The following is an 18750-nucleotide window of genomic DNA, read 5'->3' on the forward strand; positions in this document are numbered from 1 at the left end:
CTGCAAAGGGAAACATTTTTTTTATACTATATAACATGGAAATGTCTAAATGTTTCCTTGATTATCCCTGAATCTCCCTGCCCCATTGCCATCCTCTCCTGCCCCACCCTTTGAGAACCCCTGCCCTAGATCATTTCCACAAGTGCTGCTACCAAACACTTGCTAGCCTGACTCTTCCGGCGCAAATGCAGAACTTCACACCTATTTCAGCTGAAGCCACAAGTTTTGTTCTGGGTTCTCCAATCCTGCCCAAAGCATCTCGAATGCTGTTGCCGAGTCTTACCAGCTCTCCCTCTCTGATCGGTGCCATCGGGCAAGCTTGACAATCACCCCCTCCCCTCCTTCATCCAAGTTTACAAAGCCCTGAACAACCTGGCTCCAGGGTGCCTCAGGAATCGCACGAACCCTTATAGATCCCATCTCAATCACCGAGATCCACAGGAGTGTTGTTTGCATTCCCCAAGTTCGCGAGAGTCACTTGACAACAAGAAACACTTTGGTGCTGTGGGTCCAGTCCTGTGGAACTCTCTGCCACTGGATATTCAGCACGTGCCTTCTGTGCCAACAGTTAAAACACCTGCTAAATTCCTTTCTATTCCTATGCAAGCAGTTCAGGAGAACATCCTTCCACGATGGTTTTCTGATGGTCTGCACTTAACTTTTTATTACTTTAGAGCAGGCACCCCCAACCTTCGGCCCTCCAGATGTTTTGGGACTACAATTCCCATCATCCCTGACCACTGGTCCTGTTAGCTAGGGATCATGGGAGTTGTAGTCCCAAAAAAGTCTGGAGGGCCGCAGTTTGGGGATGCCTGCTTTAGAGGATGGTTTTATTGCTGTACCCCGATTTGATGAATTTTTACAAAAGTACGGTAGGCAAACATTTTCCGAAATAAATAAGTGCACTTGCCCCAACAGTCTTGCAAGTGGCCTTGATTAACCAGAGAGTGGAGGTTCGAGAAGCAAAAAACTTTATTTTGGGCTGGGTGAGAGAGAGAGCTGCCGTGTGGCGCATTATGTACAGCGGGAAAGCGCGGAGAACAACACAAGAAGGGGAGCCGAGGAACCAAATGCGACTGAGTCTGTGTCCCACCGCACCCCAAACACCAGTCGTTCCTGCAGAAGGTTCGCAGCAAAGAGTTCGCTGGCGGAGGCGGAAGATCGGCAGAAACGGGTGGCAGGGAGGCAGCCCTCCGATCCGCCTCGTTCGCCGGGAGGAAAGAAAATTCCCAGAATCCTCTGGGCTTAACTGGGACAAAGCTGCCAGCCAGCCAGCCAAGGTAAGTACCGTCCGTTCCCAGGTGTGCTCCCCGCAGGAGAGGGGTGTAGCCGACTTCCGAAAGGGCCTGCTCAGTCGCTGTCGCTGCCCTCTTCGCTGGACTCGGACGGGGCCTCGCTGGCGCTGGCCTCCCCTTCCTCCTCCTCCTCCTCCTCGTGGTTGGAGCGGTCCTCGCTGCCGCTGTGGAGGGGGCTCTGGCTGCTGGCGCGGCGCTGCTGGCGCCGGCCGCCCCCTTCCTCGTCCTCCTCCTCGTCGTCCTCCTCCTCGCTGCCGCTCTCGCCTTCGTCGCGCTGGCCCCCCTCCTGCTCCGAGTCCTCCTCCTCGTCGTCGTCGCTGCCGAAGATCTCCTCCTTGTCTCGGGCTGCCCGCTCGTCCTCCTCGCTCTCCTCGGCCGGAGCCCCCTCGCCTTCGCTGGCCTCCCGCTCGCTCTCGCTGGCCGAGCGCCCTTCCTCCTCCTCCTCGCCCTCCTCCACCTCGCTGGCCTCCTTCTCGCTCTCGCTGCCTTTCTCCGGCTCCTCGTCTAGGGCGAGCGGGAAAGAGAGAGCGGTGAGCACACGAAGGGCAGGGGAAAAACGGGGGACAGCTTGGCTTTTCAGGGGGACCGATTGCGTTTCTTTCGAAGGGGCTCAAGGTGGCAGTACATGACTCTTCCCCCTCATTTAATCCCACATCAACCACCCTTTGAGGTAGGGTAAGGGCTGAGAGAAGCAGTGGCTATCCCCCCCCCCCCGTGGGGGCCACAGGGTAAGCTTCACGGCCAACAGGGAGGATTTGAACCCTGCTCTCTCCTCGCCCAATGCTCTAGCTCAGCCTTTCTCAACCTGTGGGTCCCCAGATGTTGTTGAACTACAACTCCCATCACCCCTAGCTAGCAAGGCCAGAGCTCAGGGATGATGGGAGTTGTAGTCCAACAAGATTTGGGGACCCTAAAGCGGGAGGACGGGCCAGGAACATCCGTTTATTATTTTTTTAATAGTTTTTTATTAAGTTGTACAGTTTTATATTCAACACAATCCTTTTTATCACAAAAAGTATATATAAATCCCTATCCCCTTCACCCATGACTTCCCTCAACTTCCTCTTCTGGTTCCTTAAATATTTACTTCTCCTGCCTGTTTTATTCTACCTTAATTTTATAATCTCTTAATTTGATATTGTTACAATCTTATTGCTTTTGTACCATACTTTTCCATATTACACCTTGTCCTTTATTATTTCCCCATTATTACATCTTGACTTTCAGGCTCGTTTTCTTAATTGTTAAGTGTTTACTCAAACCCTGCTAGTGAGTCCACTTCTTCACAATATTTCTGTAAACACAACATTCAGCAGATGCTCGGGTTGCGAACGTGATCCGTGCAGGATGCACGTCCGCAACCTGCAGCAGCGCATCTGCGCACGTTGCGATTCGGTGCTTCTGCACATGTGCAAAGTGCAATTCAGTGCTTCTGCACATGCGCAAAGTGAGATTTAGCGCTTCTGCACACGTGCGACCGCCAAAACCCGGAAGTAACCTGTTTCGGTACTTCTGGGTTTTGGCAGTCCGTAACCCCCCAGAAAAACCTGCAACCTGATGTTCTGTAACTCAAGGTATAACTGTATACGGTTCCCATCCCTTTAAATGAAGAGGGTATCGATGGAAGGCAGGACCTCCCCCTTTAAGAAACAGAGATGCTGCTGAGCCAGCCAATGAGGCAACAGCGATGGAGCTGCTTTGGATAGTTCCACCAGGTGCCAAAAAGCAGGGGGCGTTCTTTAAAGCAGAGGCTGCAAATTTCGCAATGTGGCCACTTGGCCACACACATGCACATCTTCAGCAGCGAGCAGGGAGGGCACCAGGGAGAGATTTTGCCAAGCCGGCACCTACCTGAGCCTTGGGCCTCTTTGCCCAGGTCCATCTCCTCCTCCTCCTCCTCTTCCGGCTCGTGGTTCTCCAGCTGGGCTTTGCGGGCTTCCTGCAGGGGACAGAGCTGCGAGTTAGGGGGCATTTGGGGAAGGAGAAATCGCCTCCCGCTGACTTCCAGCAACTCCACTGGCCTTCCTGCCAGGGCTGGAGTCAGAGGCAGGTCAGAACAAAGAGGCATGGCCTTCCACCTAAGTCTTCTCCTCTCCCAGATGTTTCCCAAGCAGTCTCAAGTTGCACCTGCACACCTCTGGCTTCTGTTCTGCCCTCATTATCTTGCATGTTCTTGGAGATCAGAGGAAAGAGGAACTTGTTGCAACAGGAGAGGGAGATACCCTGGATAATTCAGCATTTTTGACCCCCTTCCTCTGCTTCAGCCTCAGAGTCTGAGCTGCTCCCTGTCACAGGTTCCTCCTGCTCACTAAACCCTGTTGTCCCGTCTGTATCCAGCATCCCCTTCCAATCTCCCTCTGACCGCTCCGTCAACCCCTGGGGTTCAGAGCCTTCCTCCTCTGGGACCTCCCTTGGGGGTTCCCCGGCCGGTGCCTCCCACCACTCCTTGTCATCCACTCAGTCTCCACCCCCATCGTTCTGCCCAGACACTGAGGTCCAGCGCCGAGAGCCTTCTGGCGGTTCCCTCCCTGCGAGAAGTGAGGTTACAGGGAACCAGGCAGAGGGCCTTCTCAGTGGTGGCGCCCGTCTGTGGAACGCCCTCCCACCTGATGTCAAAGAGAAAAATAAGTACCAAACTTTTAGAAGACATCTGAAGGCAGCCCTCTTTAGGAAGTTTTTAATGTTTGATTCTATTTTTAATATTCTGTTGGGAGCCGCCCAGAGTGGCTGGGGAAACCCAGCCAGATGAGCGGGGTATAAATAATAAATTATTGTTATATTACTATTATGACACTTCCCCAGGTTCTGGGTTCACTTAGCCCAGGGGTCAGCAATCTAAGGCCCATGGGGGTCGTTTAACTGGCCCACGAGCCGCCCCCAAACCAAGCCACCCACTCGGCGAGTCCCTGCGCACTGCGCCAAACCGGCACAACATGGCGCAGGGACTTGTGTCAGCAGAAATTGCGTCTGCGCATACACCGGAAATTGCATCTGTGCAGACGAAGACGCCAGAAATCGCATCTGCGCAGACACAGATGCCAGAAATCGCGCCTGCTCATGCGCACGCGCAATCTGGCTCACAGAGGGATCTCCACTGGAGTGAACCGGCCCAGGCGATTTAAACCTTGGCAACCCCTTACTTAGCTTAACCCGGCCAAGACCAGCCGAAGGGTCGAGCACTCTGCCCCCTCAACAGCGGCTGATGGAATCCCCCTGAGAACCTATCTAGCAAGCACAGTGGGAAAAGCCCTGTTCTCTCCTGACTCCCCCCCCCCCCAAGCTATAGAATGCTTTGGAACATGGAGGCTCTACAGAACTGCCATGGCCAAAAGTGCTCTTGGAACTTAGGAACCCCAAAGGTACCAGTGAGCAGAGGCAGCTTCCTTCCCAGGGGGCAGACTTTTGTCATCCGTCTCCCACCCCAAGTCCTCCTTTCCAGAGAACTTCGACCGGAAGAGAAGGCCTGGCCTTCAGAGATTGAGGTGCACCAGGCCCCAGGTGCCAAGGACCGAACTAGATTTCCGTATCCCTAGTGCCGGTCCAATATATTTAAAGCTATAGTTAAAGCTATGTATAGTTAAAGCTATGGTTTTCCCAGTAGTGATGTATGGAAAAATAAAAAATTCCTTCCAGTAGCACCTTAAAGACCAACTAAGTTAGTTCTTGGTATGAGCTTTCGTGTGCATGCACACTTCTTCAGATACACAGATCTGTAACTGATGTATGGAAGTGAGAGCTGGACCATCAAGAAGGCTGATCGCCAAAGAATGGATGCTTCTGAATTCTGGTGCTGGAGGAGACTCTTGAGAGTCCCATGGACTGCAAGAAGATCAAACCTCTCCATTCTGAAGGAAATCAACCCTGAGTGCTCACTGGAAGGACAGATCCTGAAGCTGAGGCTCCAATACTTTGGCCACCTCATGAGAAGAGAAGACTGCCTGGAAAAGACCCTGATGTGGGAAAGATGGAGGGCACAAGGAGAAGGGGACGGCAGAGGGCGAGATGGTGGGACAGTGTTCTCGAAGCTACCAGCATGAGTTTGACCAAACTGCGGGAGGCAGTGGAAGACAGGAGGGCCTGGCGTGCTCTGGTCCAGGGGGTCATGAAGAGGCAGACACAACTAAACGACTACACAACAACAAGTGGTGGCCGATAGCCAGTGGTTTGCCTCTCCTCTCTCTAGGAATTGGTTCTAATTCCATCAACGATCCTCGCTTCCATTAAGCATCCGGCCAGCTCCAATGGCCAGAGCGGGGCAGTGAGATGGGGTAGAAACTCGAAGGAACATTTTATCATACGTGGTGGGAATGTAAGAAAGTAAAAAACTTTTGGGAAGTGATATATAACAAGTTGAAAAAGATGTTGGAATATACATTTCTAAAAAATCCAGAAGCATTTCTACTTGGCGTTATAGGTAAGGATATTAATAGACAGGATGTAAAATTGTTTTTATATGCAACAAGAGTATTGTTAGCCCAGAAATGGAAGCAAGAAGAAATTCTGACAAAAAAAGAATGGCAGACAAAATTAATGGGCTAAGCAGAATTGGATAAAATGACAGGAAGGATTCAAAACCTGCGGGACCAGAGATTTGCAGAAGATTGGAAGTATACGAATTATTTGAAGAGCAACTGTAATCCAACAAATTACGCTAGCAGGACTACAAGAAGCTTTGTAAGGGGAAATATACGAAGTGTTACAAAGAAGAGAAAGAAGAGAGATATTAGGTATGAGACTTAAATGTAATAGTGAAAATAAGAAATGTAAATTAAATGAATAGATTGGAAAATTTTTAGATGCGACTGAAGTAAAAAAAATATGTAAAAGTACGTGCAATTATTGTTGAAAATGATATGTTGAAAATGATATGTTGAAAAATTTACTGAAAAAATAAGAAAAAAGATATGGGGTTGAAGCTCAAGAGCCAGGATTCCTGGGTCCGCTGGGTTCCTCCACGCCAGCCTTACCTGCGCCTCCAGCTCCTTCTCGTTCATATCTCGGTGCTTCACCACCAGAACGGCGTTGGTTCCCGACTGCACCCCGGCCTTGGCTCGCCGCTTGCTCAGACGAACTCTGCGACGGGGAGGGAGAGGTTAAGGAGGCCTGTAAGATGGAGCTGTTCCGCCTGACCTTTGGTCAGGGCACAGCCTGACCCCCTCCCTTTGGTAATTCTTCACACAACTCTAGCCCAATGGTTGCCATTAATTTGACTCTGAATTGATTTTAAAACGAATTGATTTTAGACTGTTGTGTTACTTTTATTGTTGTTAGCCACTCTGAGCCCGGCTTCAGCTGGGGAGGGCGGGATATAAATAATTTTTATTATTATTATTATTATTACTACAGCTATCATGGCAAGTAGCCACTGATATCTTTCTCTTCCTTCATAATTTGTTTTTGTTTTGCTTTTGTCTTTGTTTTCGTTATGTATTTTGTGCTTCTGTTTTGCATTTTTACACCGCAAACTTTCATCTTCAGGTGAAAGGCAGTATACAAAGGGAGCAAACCAGACAAAAAATACATAAATAAAAGTGACTAATCCTCTTTTAAAGCCGTCTTCGTTGGTGGCCATCCCTGTCTCCTGTGGCAGGGAGTTCCACAGGTTAACCATGTGCTCAGTGGAGAAAGGAAAAAGGCTGGATGGATCCAGCCAGCCCTGACACCACCACCAACACCGTGCCCCCAATTGCCCCAGACCCTTTTACCTGGAGGCCCCCCTGGCCACCAGAACACTCCCCCCCAAAAAAACCCGGCTTCACTTTCTCCCTCCGCCTCACCTGGTCTCCAGTTCGTTGTAATAGACCCCGTCGCCCTCCCGGAAGATGAAGAAGTAGTTTTCTTCGTAGCCCTTGCTGGCTTTGTTCTTGACGTTCCAGTTGTATTCCCGGGCGATCTTGTACTCATACCTGGAGGAAAGGGATAGAAAGAAAAGGGTGAGGGCTTTGCAGCACCCCCATATTCATTCCGAGGTGTTCTCCTGTCCCCCTCCAATAATCCCATCGGCTGAGAGGGCAAACGGTTCTACCCAGGCTCCTTCAAAATATAAGCACAGAACTGTCATCTGGTCCAATGCAGGAATCACAGCTGAATCCCCGAAGCATGGCCTCTGTTTAAAAACCGCCAAGGAAGAGCTGTTCTTCTGTTGAACAGCCCTTGGTGTCAGAAGGTCTTCCCCAAGGTTGGTGGCGTATCGCTTTTAGTGTTCTTTGATTCCTTCAGGCAGCAATCCTTGGATGTCAAAGTGATGGCGGCACAAATTTACAGTGGTGCCTCGCAAGACGAAAAGAATCTGTTCTGTGATTCTCTTCATCTAGCGGTTTTTTCGTCTTGCGAAGCAAGCCCATTGACGGATTAGCGGATTAGCGCTATTAGCGGCTTTTAGTGGCTTATCTGCTGATCGGATCAGCTGGGGTGAGCTCCCGTTTCTCGGTCCCTGCTCCTGCCAACCTAGCAGTTCGAAAGCACGTCAAAGTGCAAGTAGATAAATAGGTACCGCTTCGGCGGGAAGGTAAATGGCGTTTCTGTGCGCTGCTCTTGTTCACCAGAAGCGGCTTAGTCCTGCTGGCCACATGACCCGGAAGCTGTATGCCGTCTCCCTTGGCCAGTAAAGCGAGATGAGCGCCGCAACCCCAGAGTTGGTCACGACTGGACCTAACAGTCAGGAGTCCCTTTACCTTACTTAAACTTGAAGCCACTGGGTTCAAGCCCAGCCCTTTGGAGCAGGAGAAAACAAGCCCCCGTATGCAGAAAGGTAGTGTGTCAGCGAGATGGCTTGGGCAGGAAACACGCCTGTCATGTTAGTTTTCCAAGTGCGGGGATTTTTTTAAATAAAAGGTCTCCCCGTAAAGTTTCGCTTTCTTAGCCAGACAACCCACGTGACCTCCCGGTTGGAACACGTACACATCCTCGGGAGCGTAGTCCATCTCTTCGTCTTGGTCCCGTTTGCGTTTGCGCATCGTGTCGTCCACAGGGAGGAAGTAGGCCACAAACTGGTTCCCTTCTTCGTCCATCATGCCCCTGGAATTTGGGGGGGGGGGGGAGAGAGAGACAGAGAGCGAGAGAGAGGAAGGAAGGAAGGAAGGTTATCTCTTGCATGGAATCCAGTAGCAAACCAGTTTGTCATGGAGAGACTGGAGTTTGGTGCATAGCGGTCAACTTACAGATTTGAAAATAAGGGACCAGCAGCCTCGAAAATAAGGGATCAGCAGCCAAAATAAGGGATTTTCCAAGGGGCACAGGTATGTTCAACTTCTGAGCCCCTCCGAGCCAAAGGCAGAGAGCCCAGCCAGCAGCCAAACGAAGCCTCAAGCGGTGGTTCCCACAGCGCAGCAACCCGGCAAAGGGGATGCAGCAAGGAAAACCACCGCCACCTCTCCGCTGGGAAGCGCTGAGCAAAGGCGAGTCCCCAGGCAAGGCGGCCAATTTGATGGGCACAAGGCATGCAAGCTCCACCCCCCAGTCGTTCTGAGACTCCTTATTGAGTGAGCAACGCAGCCAAGCAACACAGCTGGAGCCTCCCTCCTCCCTGGCCGGCAGGGAGAGAGGGAGAGGAGCTGCTTCCTTTGAAACCCGGGAAATTTAAGGGACATCATCAATAAGGGACAGCAGCGGGACACGGCGCTGGGATAAGGGACTTTCCCGCCAAATAAGGGATGGTTGACAGCTATGGTTTGGTGGCAGGACACCTGCCCAGCACAGCTTCTCCAAGTGAGGCATGGAAGAATTCCCGTCTCCCACGAAGAGAGCTGCATTTCCTTACCTAATCATGGCCTGGGACATCATCTCGAGGGCGGCTGACCCACTGGTGTCCTTGGGCGCTGGGTCGGAGTCGAAGATGACCTGGGCGCAGGGGTTGATCCACATCTGGCGGAGGGCGGAAGAAGAACAGCTTACGGCACGGCAAGAACCCTCCAGAAGTGGCACACAGCTGGCAGGGCCTGCTTAGAAGGGCCTCACCCCCACCCCTCCAGGACATAGCTGTCAACGTTTCCCAATTTTTAAGGGACATTCCCTTATTCTGAATAGGATTCCTCGCAAGAAAAGGGAAAAGATGAGAGCTATGCTCCAGGATTTGCCCCAAACGGGCTTGACTGTGCAGTCTGAGGAGAGGAAACGAGGGGCTTCTGCGTGCAAAAGCAGGGAGTGGGTGCGAGAACCAGGGCGAAGAGGCTCTGCGACTACTACTCCACCCCTTGAGTCTTACTCTCCTCTTAGGAAGAGGCCCAGATTAAGACCTTTAGAGGCTCTAAGCACTTAAAAATATTTTGGTGCCCCCATATATATCTGATCCAAAATATACACAATTATAAACCACGAGATAAAATTTTATTTTTCGAAACGAGACGAAACCTACAGTAACATGGAAAGTAATGTTTCGTTTTTGTATACAGTTGTACCTTGGTTGCCGGACGCCTTGGAACTCATACATTTCAGCTTCCGAATGATCGAAAACCGGAAATGAGTGCTCCAGTTTTCAAATGATTTTTGGAAGCCGAACGTCCAGCACGGCTTCTGATCGGCTGCAGGATGCAGGAAGCCTCGTCTTGGTTTTCGAACAGTTCCGGAAGTCGAACAAGACTCCCGGGACGTATTCTGTCCGAGAACCAAGGTACATGTGTACTTCTGCTTTATTTGTATTCAAAAAGCTTTCTCCTACTTTTTCCAACTGCACAAGTCTTTGATCAGATCCTCAAAACCATCTACTTCTATACTTAAAGGAGATAAGCATTCCGCCTGCCTTGTTGCATTGTTGTTCTGTTGGGGTTTTTAATATACCGTATTTTTCGCCCTATAGGACGCACTTTTTCCCCTCCAAAAATGAAGGGGAAATCTGGGTGCGTCCTATGGGGCGAATGCAGGCTTTTGCTGAAGCTTGGAGAGCGAGAGGGGTCGGTGCGCACCGACCCCTCTCGCTCTCCAGGCTTCAGGAACACATCCGTAGCCTAGGCAGCCCTGCGGGAGGTCCCGCAGGGATGTCTAGGCTGCGGATAGCAGCCTGCCGCCCAGCGCAAGGGGCGCCCTGAAGCAGAGCGCCCCTCGTGCCGGGCAGACATCCGCAGCGTGGGGAGCCCTGCAGGAGTTCCCCGCAAGGCTCCCCACGCTGCGGATAGCAGCCTGCCGCCCAGCGGGCGGGGCGCCCTGATGCAGAGCGCCCCTCGCGCTGGGCAGACATCGGCCAGCCCCACAAGCTCGGGGGACAGCAGGGAGGCGCAGCGCCGCCATCCCGCTGTTCCTCGACCTGGTTCGGTTTCCCCGACCTGCTTTTGGGGGGGAAATAAAGGGAAAAAAATTTCCTTTATTTCCCCCCCAAAAAAACTAGGGACGTCCTATGGGACGAAAAATACGGTACTTCAGCGGAGAAAAGGAACGCCAAGCTGAGCAATTTGTGACCAGTAAATGTTAAAAATCCGGCCATGGAAAATTTCTGTGGCTTCCCCCCTTCCTTTGATGCCGTAAATAAGTGCTTGTTTTGCTCAGTGGTTCATCCATCTTTGCCAAGAGCCCACCACCTCTCTAATCTCGCTCTCCCTGCCTACAGACCCTTCGCAAATAAACAGGAAAGGAATTTTCGCAGTCGAAAAACCATAGGAACCGAGCAGGTGGAGAGAGGCCTAGTGGCGAGAGCAGGGCTGCTGTATACAAAGCCCCAAACGTCTTAGATCGAACTGCCCCCATACATAGAGTTAGGGGTCAAGAGTTAGGGGTATATGCACATATGTGGTGGGAGTGTATTTGTGTAAAGGAATATTGGCAAAAGATTATAAAGGTTATTTCCGATGTATTTCAAGTTAAGACAGAAGTCAATAGAGAAATGCTTATCTCAGGAATACTGGGGAATAGCAAAATAGAAAGAAAAGAGCAAGATTGGTATAAAATTATGATCTTAGCTGGTATGCTTGTTATTGCATCAGGATGGAAAGAAAAGGATAAATGGGCAATGGAAAAATGGAATGACTATGTTTTTGAACATATACAATCTGATGTATTTGAAGAGGTAACGAGGGAAGAAACAAGGAATAACAAAGGTCAAAAGATTTTGAATAAATGGGCAAGTTATAGGAATTGGATAGCACGGGGGGGGGGGGGGGAGCCAACCCAAGCATCCAAATTAGAATGAATAATCTGTGCACATGGTTAAAGATTTGAAGAGAGAACAAGTTTTTTGGGGGAGGGGTAAAGGGGAGGGAGGAAGGGAGGGGGGAAAATTAGGATAAATGAATAGGGACAAAAGAATATACTGTTATGCATAACTAATAGGAGGATGATTTTGATGTATGTTATAGTTAGATTTTTGACTGATTTTTTTGTAATTTATTCGATGTCCCTGGAGGAAAGAGTGATTATAAAGAATAATAATAATCAAAATAAAATAAAATAAAATAATCCAACTGTCCCTTCTTTCGATCTCACCTTGAAGTCAGGGAAGACAGGCATGACCTCCACTGGCGTGACCCGAGGTTTGCTGTAGTGCTGAGCGATCTGGAGGCAGAATTTGGGAGTGAGAAATGTGGGTGAGCCGAGGCAAGGACACCAATAAGCTTCTTAGAACTGCGTCCCCAAATCCCCGAAAAGCATCGTCCTCCCAAAGGGAGACAGGAAATAGATTTATGCTGCCGCCCACCTCTGCATTTCCTGGCCAGGTGGACAGCTTCAAGCTCTGAGTATTGTGTTTTAATTAAAGGGACACGGGTGGCGCTGTGGGTTAAACCACAGAGCCTAGGACTTGCTGATCAGAAGGTCGGCAGTTCGAATCCCCACGACGGGGTGAGCTCCCGTTGCTCGGTCCCTGCTCCTGCCAACCTAGCAGTTCGAAAGCACGTCAAAAGTGCAAGTAGATAAATAGGTACCGCTCCAGTGGGAAGGTAAACAGCGTTTCCGTGCGCTGTTCTGGTTCGCCAGAAGTGGCTTAGTCATGCCGGCCACATAACCCGGAAGCTGTATGCCAGCTCCCTTGGCCAATAAAGCGAGATGAGTGCCGCAGCCCCAGAGTCGGCCACGACTGGACCTAATGGTCAGGTGTCCCTTTACCTTTACCTATTGTGTTTTAACGCTTAACCTGCCCTGTAACCTCAGGGTGAATCCATCAATCATCATCACCATCCCGTTTACAAAAGTGCAACAGTGAGAGGACAGCGGTTTCATTTCCCAAAAAAAGGTACCACCCCGGACAGCTCACCGACTTCTGAGCATCCTCAAAGGTCTTCTCGATGGCCGCAATCTGGCTGTCTCTGTCCTTGTAGATCTCTTCCTCTGTGAACTGTTGCTTGACAGACACACCAATCCTGATTGAGAACCAGGAAAGAAGTATGTATCAGAAAGGAGTCGTTTACCCAGGTAAAGGAAGACCACAGCGGTCCTCTGGAGGAACTTTGGGAAACTGGCTGAAACAGATCTTTCTGGAGGCTTTGAAGGCGTGGTCCAGAAACTCAAAGATTCACCACGTTCATCACTGTATTGTTGGGTTCTTTTTATGCTGAAACAGCAGCTTTTAAAAAACACGTTTAATTTCTACTCACTTAACCTCCGGCTTCTCATTGGAGACACCGTAGCGGTTGAACTCTGTGGAGATGTATTCAGTCTTCCTCATCCATGGCACCACTTTCGCATGCTGCTGGGATCTGCAAAGAAAGAGAGATTGATTTTTATTTTTTTTAGGAAGAATCCACGTGGGTGTCTTGTCTCCCTCCAGAGGCATTTCTGTGTACTGCAAGCCTCCCATTTCCTACAACCATGTTCCTAGCCCTCAAGATGGTCTGCAACACCTGTGAGAAAGACCTAGGAAGGAAAAGCTGCTGGGTTATCCTTGGCCACTCCTACTGGCAACAGAAACGTACAAGTTGCTTCATTTCAATCACTGAGCTACTTCATAGGACTTCTTCAGTACTGACCCCGACTTGGTGGAATGCTCTGTCCCAAGAGACTAGGGCCCTGCGGGACTTGACATATTGCAAGATGGAGCTGTTCCACCTGGCCTTTGGTTTGGACTCAGTCTGGCCCTTATGTTTCCCTCCCCTTATGGTTTTGATCTATGGGCTGTTATTAAAGTGAGACTGCATTTTAAATTGTATTTTTAACCTGTATTTTTTTAAAAAATCCCCCATTATGTTATCAATTGTGATTTTACTGGTGTTAGCCGCCCTGAGCCTGGCTCTGGCCGGGGAGGGCGGGGTATAAATAAAATTTAATTATTATTATTATTATTGGCAGTGAAGAGCCCTCCTGCTGCGCAACGGGTCAGTGCAACTGGCTGTTAACCAGAAGGTCGGTGGTTCAAGCCCACCCAGGGATGCCTGCGGCCAGAATTCCTGCATTGCAGGGGGTTGAGCTAGATGACCCCCAGGGGTCCCTTCCAACTGTAGAATTCTATGATTCTAAGAGTATTTTCCCCACCTAACATATACCGTATTTTTCGCTCCCTAAGACACACTTTTTTCTTCCTAAAAAGTGAGGGGAAATGTCTGTGCGTCTTATGGGGTGAATGCGTGGTCCCTGGAGCCAAATTGCCCAGGGGAGAAAAGCAGATCATGCTTTTTTTTTTTGAAAGAGGGAAGTGGGTGTTGAAACAAAGCCGCTGATGGGCAAGCGATCGGAAGCGAGATAAGGGACACTACGGAGAGCAGAAAAGGGTTTTCTCGCAGGCGTCTGCAGTCGGAGGAGTGCTTTGGGGTTTAGAATCCCGGCCCAGGTGAAAACCATTACCTCTTGGAACTGGTTGGCGCTTGGATCTCTTCCTCCAGCAACTTCTCGTCGGCGGGATCTAGAAGAACTGCAAGAAGCCAAAGAAGGTGTAGCAGTGGTTAGAGACCAAAGGCTGTTACCCCTTATTTACACACCTAGCCTGGTCTAGCTCTTTCAGCCAAATCCCTGGCAACCGTCTCTGGCCAGACTTCCTGGAGTTCTGATTGTCTTCAGCACATCCATGACAGCCTGATACACAGTCACATTAAGATGTACCAATCGTAGGCAATTAAAGTGGGGTTTTTGCCATGGACATCAACCCAGGCCTTGTGGGGAATTCCTTGCAGACAACCGCAGTGACTAGAGACAGTCAGCTCATGTAATGACCACAGGAGAAATGACCGCTGGGAGAAGCAAAGAGAAAAAACTCCTTGGTACATCTGCAGCAGCACAACTGGATGCCTTTGTCAGCCCCAGCTGCAAGAAAACATGTCTCTCCCATATCGGTCTCTGCAGCCAAAGTAGGTGCTGTAGGTAACTCTTGAACTTCGGTTTGACTTCACTCCTCTATTGCCTCCCGAAACAGACGGATGGGCAACCACATTTAAAAATTGGCATCCTAATACACAACCTATTTGTGTGTGACATCAAGCAGGTTGCGCAATGGGAATCCAAAATGTATCAGTCACATCTCCACAATCGGAACCCACAACTGCTGTGCAGGTTATTAAAAAGGCAAAGGACCCCTGGATGGTTAAGTCCAGTCAAAGGCGACTATTGGGTTGCGGTGATCGTCTCACTTTCAGAGGGATCCGGCGTTTGTCCGCAGACAGCTTTCCGGGTCATGTGGCCAGCATGACTAAACCGCTTCTGGCGCAACTGTTACGGAAACCAAAGCGCATGGAAATGCCGTTTATCTTCCCGCCAGAGCGGTACCTATTTATCTACTTGCACTGGTGAGCTTTCAAACTGCTAGGTTGGCAAGAGCAGGGAACGAGCAACGGGAGCTCACCCCGTCGCGGGGATTCGAACCGCCGACCTTCTGATCAGCAACCCCAAGAGGCTGTGTGGTTTAGACTACAGTGCCACCCAGGTCCCACACGGTTATTAAGATTTCCCGGTCCCGCAACTCCTCTCACCGTTGGGGTCGATGCGGTATGTATCGGGATTGATTAGATCTATGGTGACCCCCAGGTCGGGCTCAGTCAGGAGGTCATGTTTGTGCTGCTTCTCGAGAGAGGTGGCTTTGTACTGTACAAACCTGGAAGGTGGCAGAAGCAAGAGGCAGGTCAAGCAGTAGAAAAAGCATAGGCCGAATTTCAGAGGACGAAAATTATTTCAAAATTTACAAGGACAAGCATTTTCCAATTTTGCATGGGTATGTCATAAAAAAATGCCTGCACTGTTCTCCTGCTAAAGGGCAGTTCTAATTATGAGTTTTAATCTGCAAAAATGTGCTTCTGAACGCTAATTTACAATACGATAATCTTTACTGTCATTGTCCCATACAGAACGACGAAACTGAAAAAATCTACATCAGACATTCAGAAACCAACAAGCCTGCTATCCCAGCCTGGTTGACCCCCTAAAAACTCTGATACCCCATAATTAAATACAATATACTCCCATAGAGACTACCTTACACTGCGTTTAAAACCAAAATCGCATTTGGATAGAAACTGTTTCTCAGGCGGCTAGTCCTAGTCTTTATAACCCTGTACCTTCTTCCAGAAGGCAGAAGCTGAAAGAGATTAGTGGGGGCATTCTCCTTTCTCTCTGGCACAGGAGAGAATATGAACCGGCAATATGTGGTTTCCACAAAAATAATCAGTCTTTAAATCTGCAGCCCAATTGACTGGAGACACCATTCGAAAATGCTGAATGGATCTTGCCTTCCCATAAATGATGCCTAAAGCAGCTATCAGTAAACTAACAGAAAAAGAATAAAACAAGGCAATATAAAAATGTGAGCAGATAAAACAGCGCCTACTTAAAAGAGATTTTATAAAATAAAAAATTTATATTAGCAACTAATGACTGCCCATTCACTTTTGTTTCCTCTGTGTAACTTTTCACATAAGCATTGCACATCTTCTATGATCTATTTTTACATGCAGGCTTAAGAGGTCATAACCATTCGACGCTTTGCAGCCTGATAACCTGCAGATATAACACCAGAATTAACTCGCCATGCGCTGCAGAAAAGTCAGTCTGGTCTGTTTAAGACCCTGGAGGATCCACTTTGGACGTGCTAATGTGCAGAAAATGACAGCCTCACACCTGAGCCTTTCCTTGCTCACCTGTTCTGGTCAAATGGGTATGTGATGAACTTGGGGTCGAAGGGGATATCGGGGAGACTGTTGCAATACTTGACGCGACACACCACCCCCGACCTGCAGAGGGAAAGGAGAGAAAGGGAGGTGAGACCACTTGCCACGCTCCAAGCAAGAGGTGAGGGATGGCAAGGGGGTGATCCTTACCTCTCAGGAAGCGTCCGGTGGGAGTTGGGCCTGAGGAAAAAGAGACAAAAAGATGGGGTTACTGATCAATGGTTCCTCTTCATCCTGGAGAAGAGTGACTAGTGGGGTGCCACAGGGTTCTGTCTTGGGCCCGGTCTTATTCAACATCTTTATCAACGACTTGGATAATGGACTCAAGGGCATCCTGATCAAATTTGCAGATGACACCAAACTGGGAGGGGTGACTAACACCCCAGAGGACAGGATCACACTTCAAAACGACCTTGACAGATTAGAGAACTGGGCCAAAACAAACAAGATGAACTTTAACAGGGAGAAATGTAAAGTATTGCACTTGGGCAAAAAAAATGAGAGGCACAAATACAAGATGGGGGACACCTGGCTTGAGAGCAGTACATGTGAAAAGATCTAGGAGTCTTGGTTGACCACAAACTTGACATGAGCCAACAGTGTGACGCGGCAGCTAAAAAAGCCAATGCAATGCTGGGCTGCATCAATAGGAGTATAGCATCTAGATCAAGGGAAGTAATAGTGCCACTGTATTCTGCTCTGGTCAGACCTCACCTGGAGTACTGTGTCCAGTTCTGGGCACCACAATTCAAGAAGGACACTGACAAACTGGAACGTGTCCAGAGGAGGGCAACCAAAATGGTCAAAGGCCTGGAAATGATGCCTTATGAGGAACGGCTAAGGGAGCTGGGCATGTTTAGCCTGGAGAAGAGGTTAAGGGGTGATATGATAGCCATGTTCAAATATATAAAAGGATGTCACCTAGAGGAGGGAGAAAGGTTGTTTTCTGCTGCTCCAGAGAAGCGGACACGGAGCAATGGATCCAAACTACAAGAAAGAAGATTCCACCTAAACATTAGGAAGAACTTCCTGACAGTAAGAGCTGTTTGACAGTGGAATTTGCTGCCAAGGAGTGTGGTGGAGCCTCCTACTTTGGAGGTCTTTAACAGAGGCTTGACAACCATATGTCAGGAGTGCTCTGATGGTGTTTCCTGCTTGGCAGGGGGTTGGAATTGATGGCCCTTGTGGTCTCTTCCAACTCTAGGATTCTATGATACTTTAGCACAGAGATGCCGTAGCCTAAGAAATGAGACTTGGTGGAATGGTTTAGTCAGAATCTCCTTTTGAATTCATTGCTTCAGGCCCTACCCCCCCCACCCCCCCAGAGGAGAAAACAAGTTTGCACCACCTTCCAGGTGTCGGCCCTTAAGATACAGGTGAAACTCGAAAAATTGGAATATTGTGGAAAAGTTCATTTATTTCAGTAATTCAACTTAAAAGGTGAAACTAATATATGAGATAAGACTCGTGACATGCAAAGTGAGATACGCCAAGCCTTTATTTGTTATAATTGTGGTGATTATGGCATTGATGAAATCAATGAACTTTTCCACAATATTCTAATTTTTCGAGTATTTGAAGATGGCCATAATATCTCCCCTCAGCCTCCTCTTTTCGAAGCTAAACCTCCTTCGACCGTTCCTCATCAGGCTTGGTTTCCGGACCCTTGATCGTCTTGGTCGCCCTCCTCTGCCCACCTTCCAGCTTGTCCATATTATGAGGGGTATTGTTCCTTACCTGTCTCTCACCCCTAGGTCGCAAGGTGGTTTTCAGCATCAAAACACAGCATTAAAAGCAGTTTTTAAGACGAGTTAAAACAATAAGTACTATTACTTTCTGTTTACTGCTTTATTCCTCACTTTATTTCTCAGTTTTTAACGGAAGCGACTCAAAGGGACTTAAGAAGAAGGCGCCTGGCAGAGGGACCCAGGAGTCCGGGCTCAGCCCCTCCCCCTCTGAGGACCCTTTGGGGGGAACTGCTTGGGGGGCGGGGGGGGAGAGGGAGCAGGAGACCCCTCCCCACTTCCCTCCCCCAGGGGACCCAGGCGTCCGGGAGAGGGCAGTGACGTCACCCCTACCTGTGCCCGGGCTCTTCCCGCTGCGCCTGAGTCTGGATAGTTGGCGCCATCGCGAACTCCCCTCAGGAGCAACAGGCGACGCCAGTCAACGGGGGGCGGGGCTTAACAACCCCCTCCTTTCCGCCGCGAAGCCCGCTGGGAAATGTAGTTCGGGCTGCTACGTCAAGCCACTTCCGGGAAGAGGGGAAAACGTCGCAGGCTGCTTATGCGCGCGGGAAATCCCTTCTTTGGCACCTACAGGTGTGAGGGGAACTGCCATAGCGCGAAATAGCCGCCCTTCCCTCACGCAGAAAGAAGCCGTCCCGAATGGCATGTCGGGAAATGGAGTCCTGGCCGCAATGCACTGTGGGGGATATAGCACCCGCCGCC

The 18750-nt window shown here is 49.6% G+C and overlaps 1 protein-coding gene and 1 long non-coding RNA gene across 2 annotated transcripts in view; one reads left to right on the forward strand and one right to left on the reverse strand.

The window, feature by feature from the left end:
- The window catches only part of LOC310712949, a 2318697-nt gene that overhangs the window by 1247901 nt on the left and 1052046 nt on the right, over positions 1-18750 (forward strand). The gene's annotated exons all lie outside the window — the stretch shown is intronic.
- PAF1 (PAF1 homolog, Paf1/RNA polymerase II complex component) lies at positions 955-18501 on the reverse strand. The gene is made up of 14 exons (XM_083516234.1): positions 18382-18501; positions 16454-16483; positions 16274-16366; positions 15113-15234; positions 13995-14061; positions 12812-12913; positions 12472-12577; positions 11706-11774; positions 9055-9158; positions 8196-8312; positions 7073-7201; positions 6263-6368; positions 3147-3234; positions 955-1799 (listed from the first exon to the last, which is right to left on the reverse strand). The coding sequence occupies exons 1-14, from the start codon at positions 18429-18431 to the stop codon at positions 1351-1353; spliced, it is 1632 nt and encodes a 543-aa protein (XP_083372360.1). The 5' UTR covers positions 18432-18501; the 3' UTR covers positions 955-1350.

Source organism: Podarcis liolepis (genome assembly GCF_965112155.1).
Source record: "Podarcis liolepis genome assembly, chromosome: 7".
NCBI classification, from domain to species: domain Eukaryota; kingdom Metazoa; phylum Chordata; class Lepidosauria; order Squamata; family Lacertidae; genus Podarcis; species Podarcis liolepis.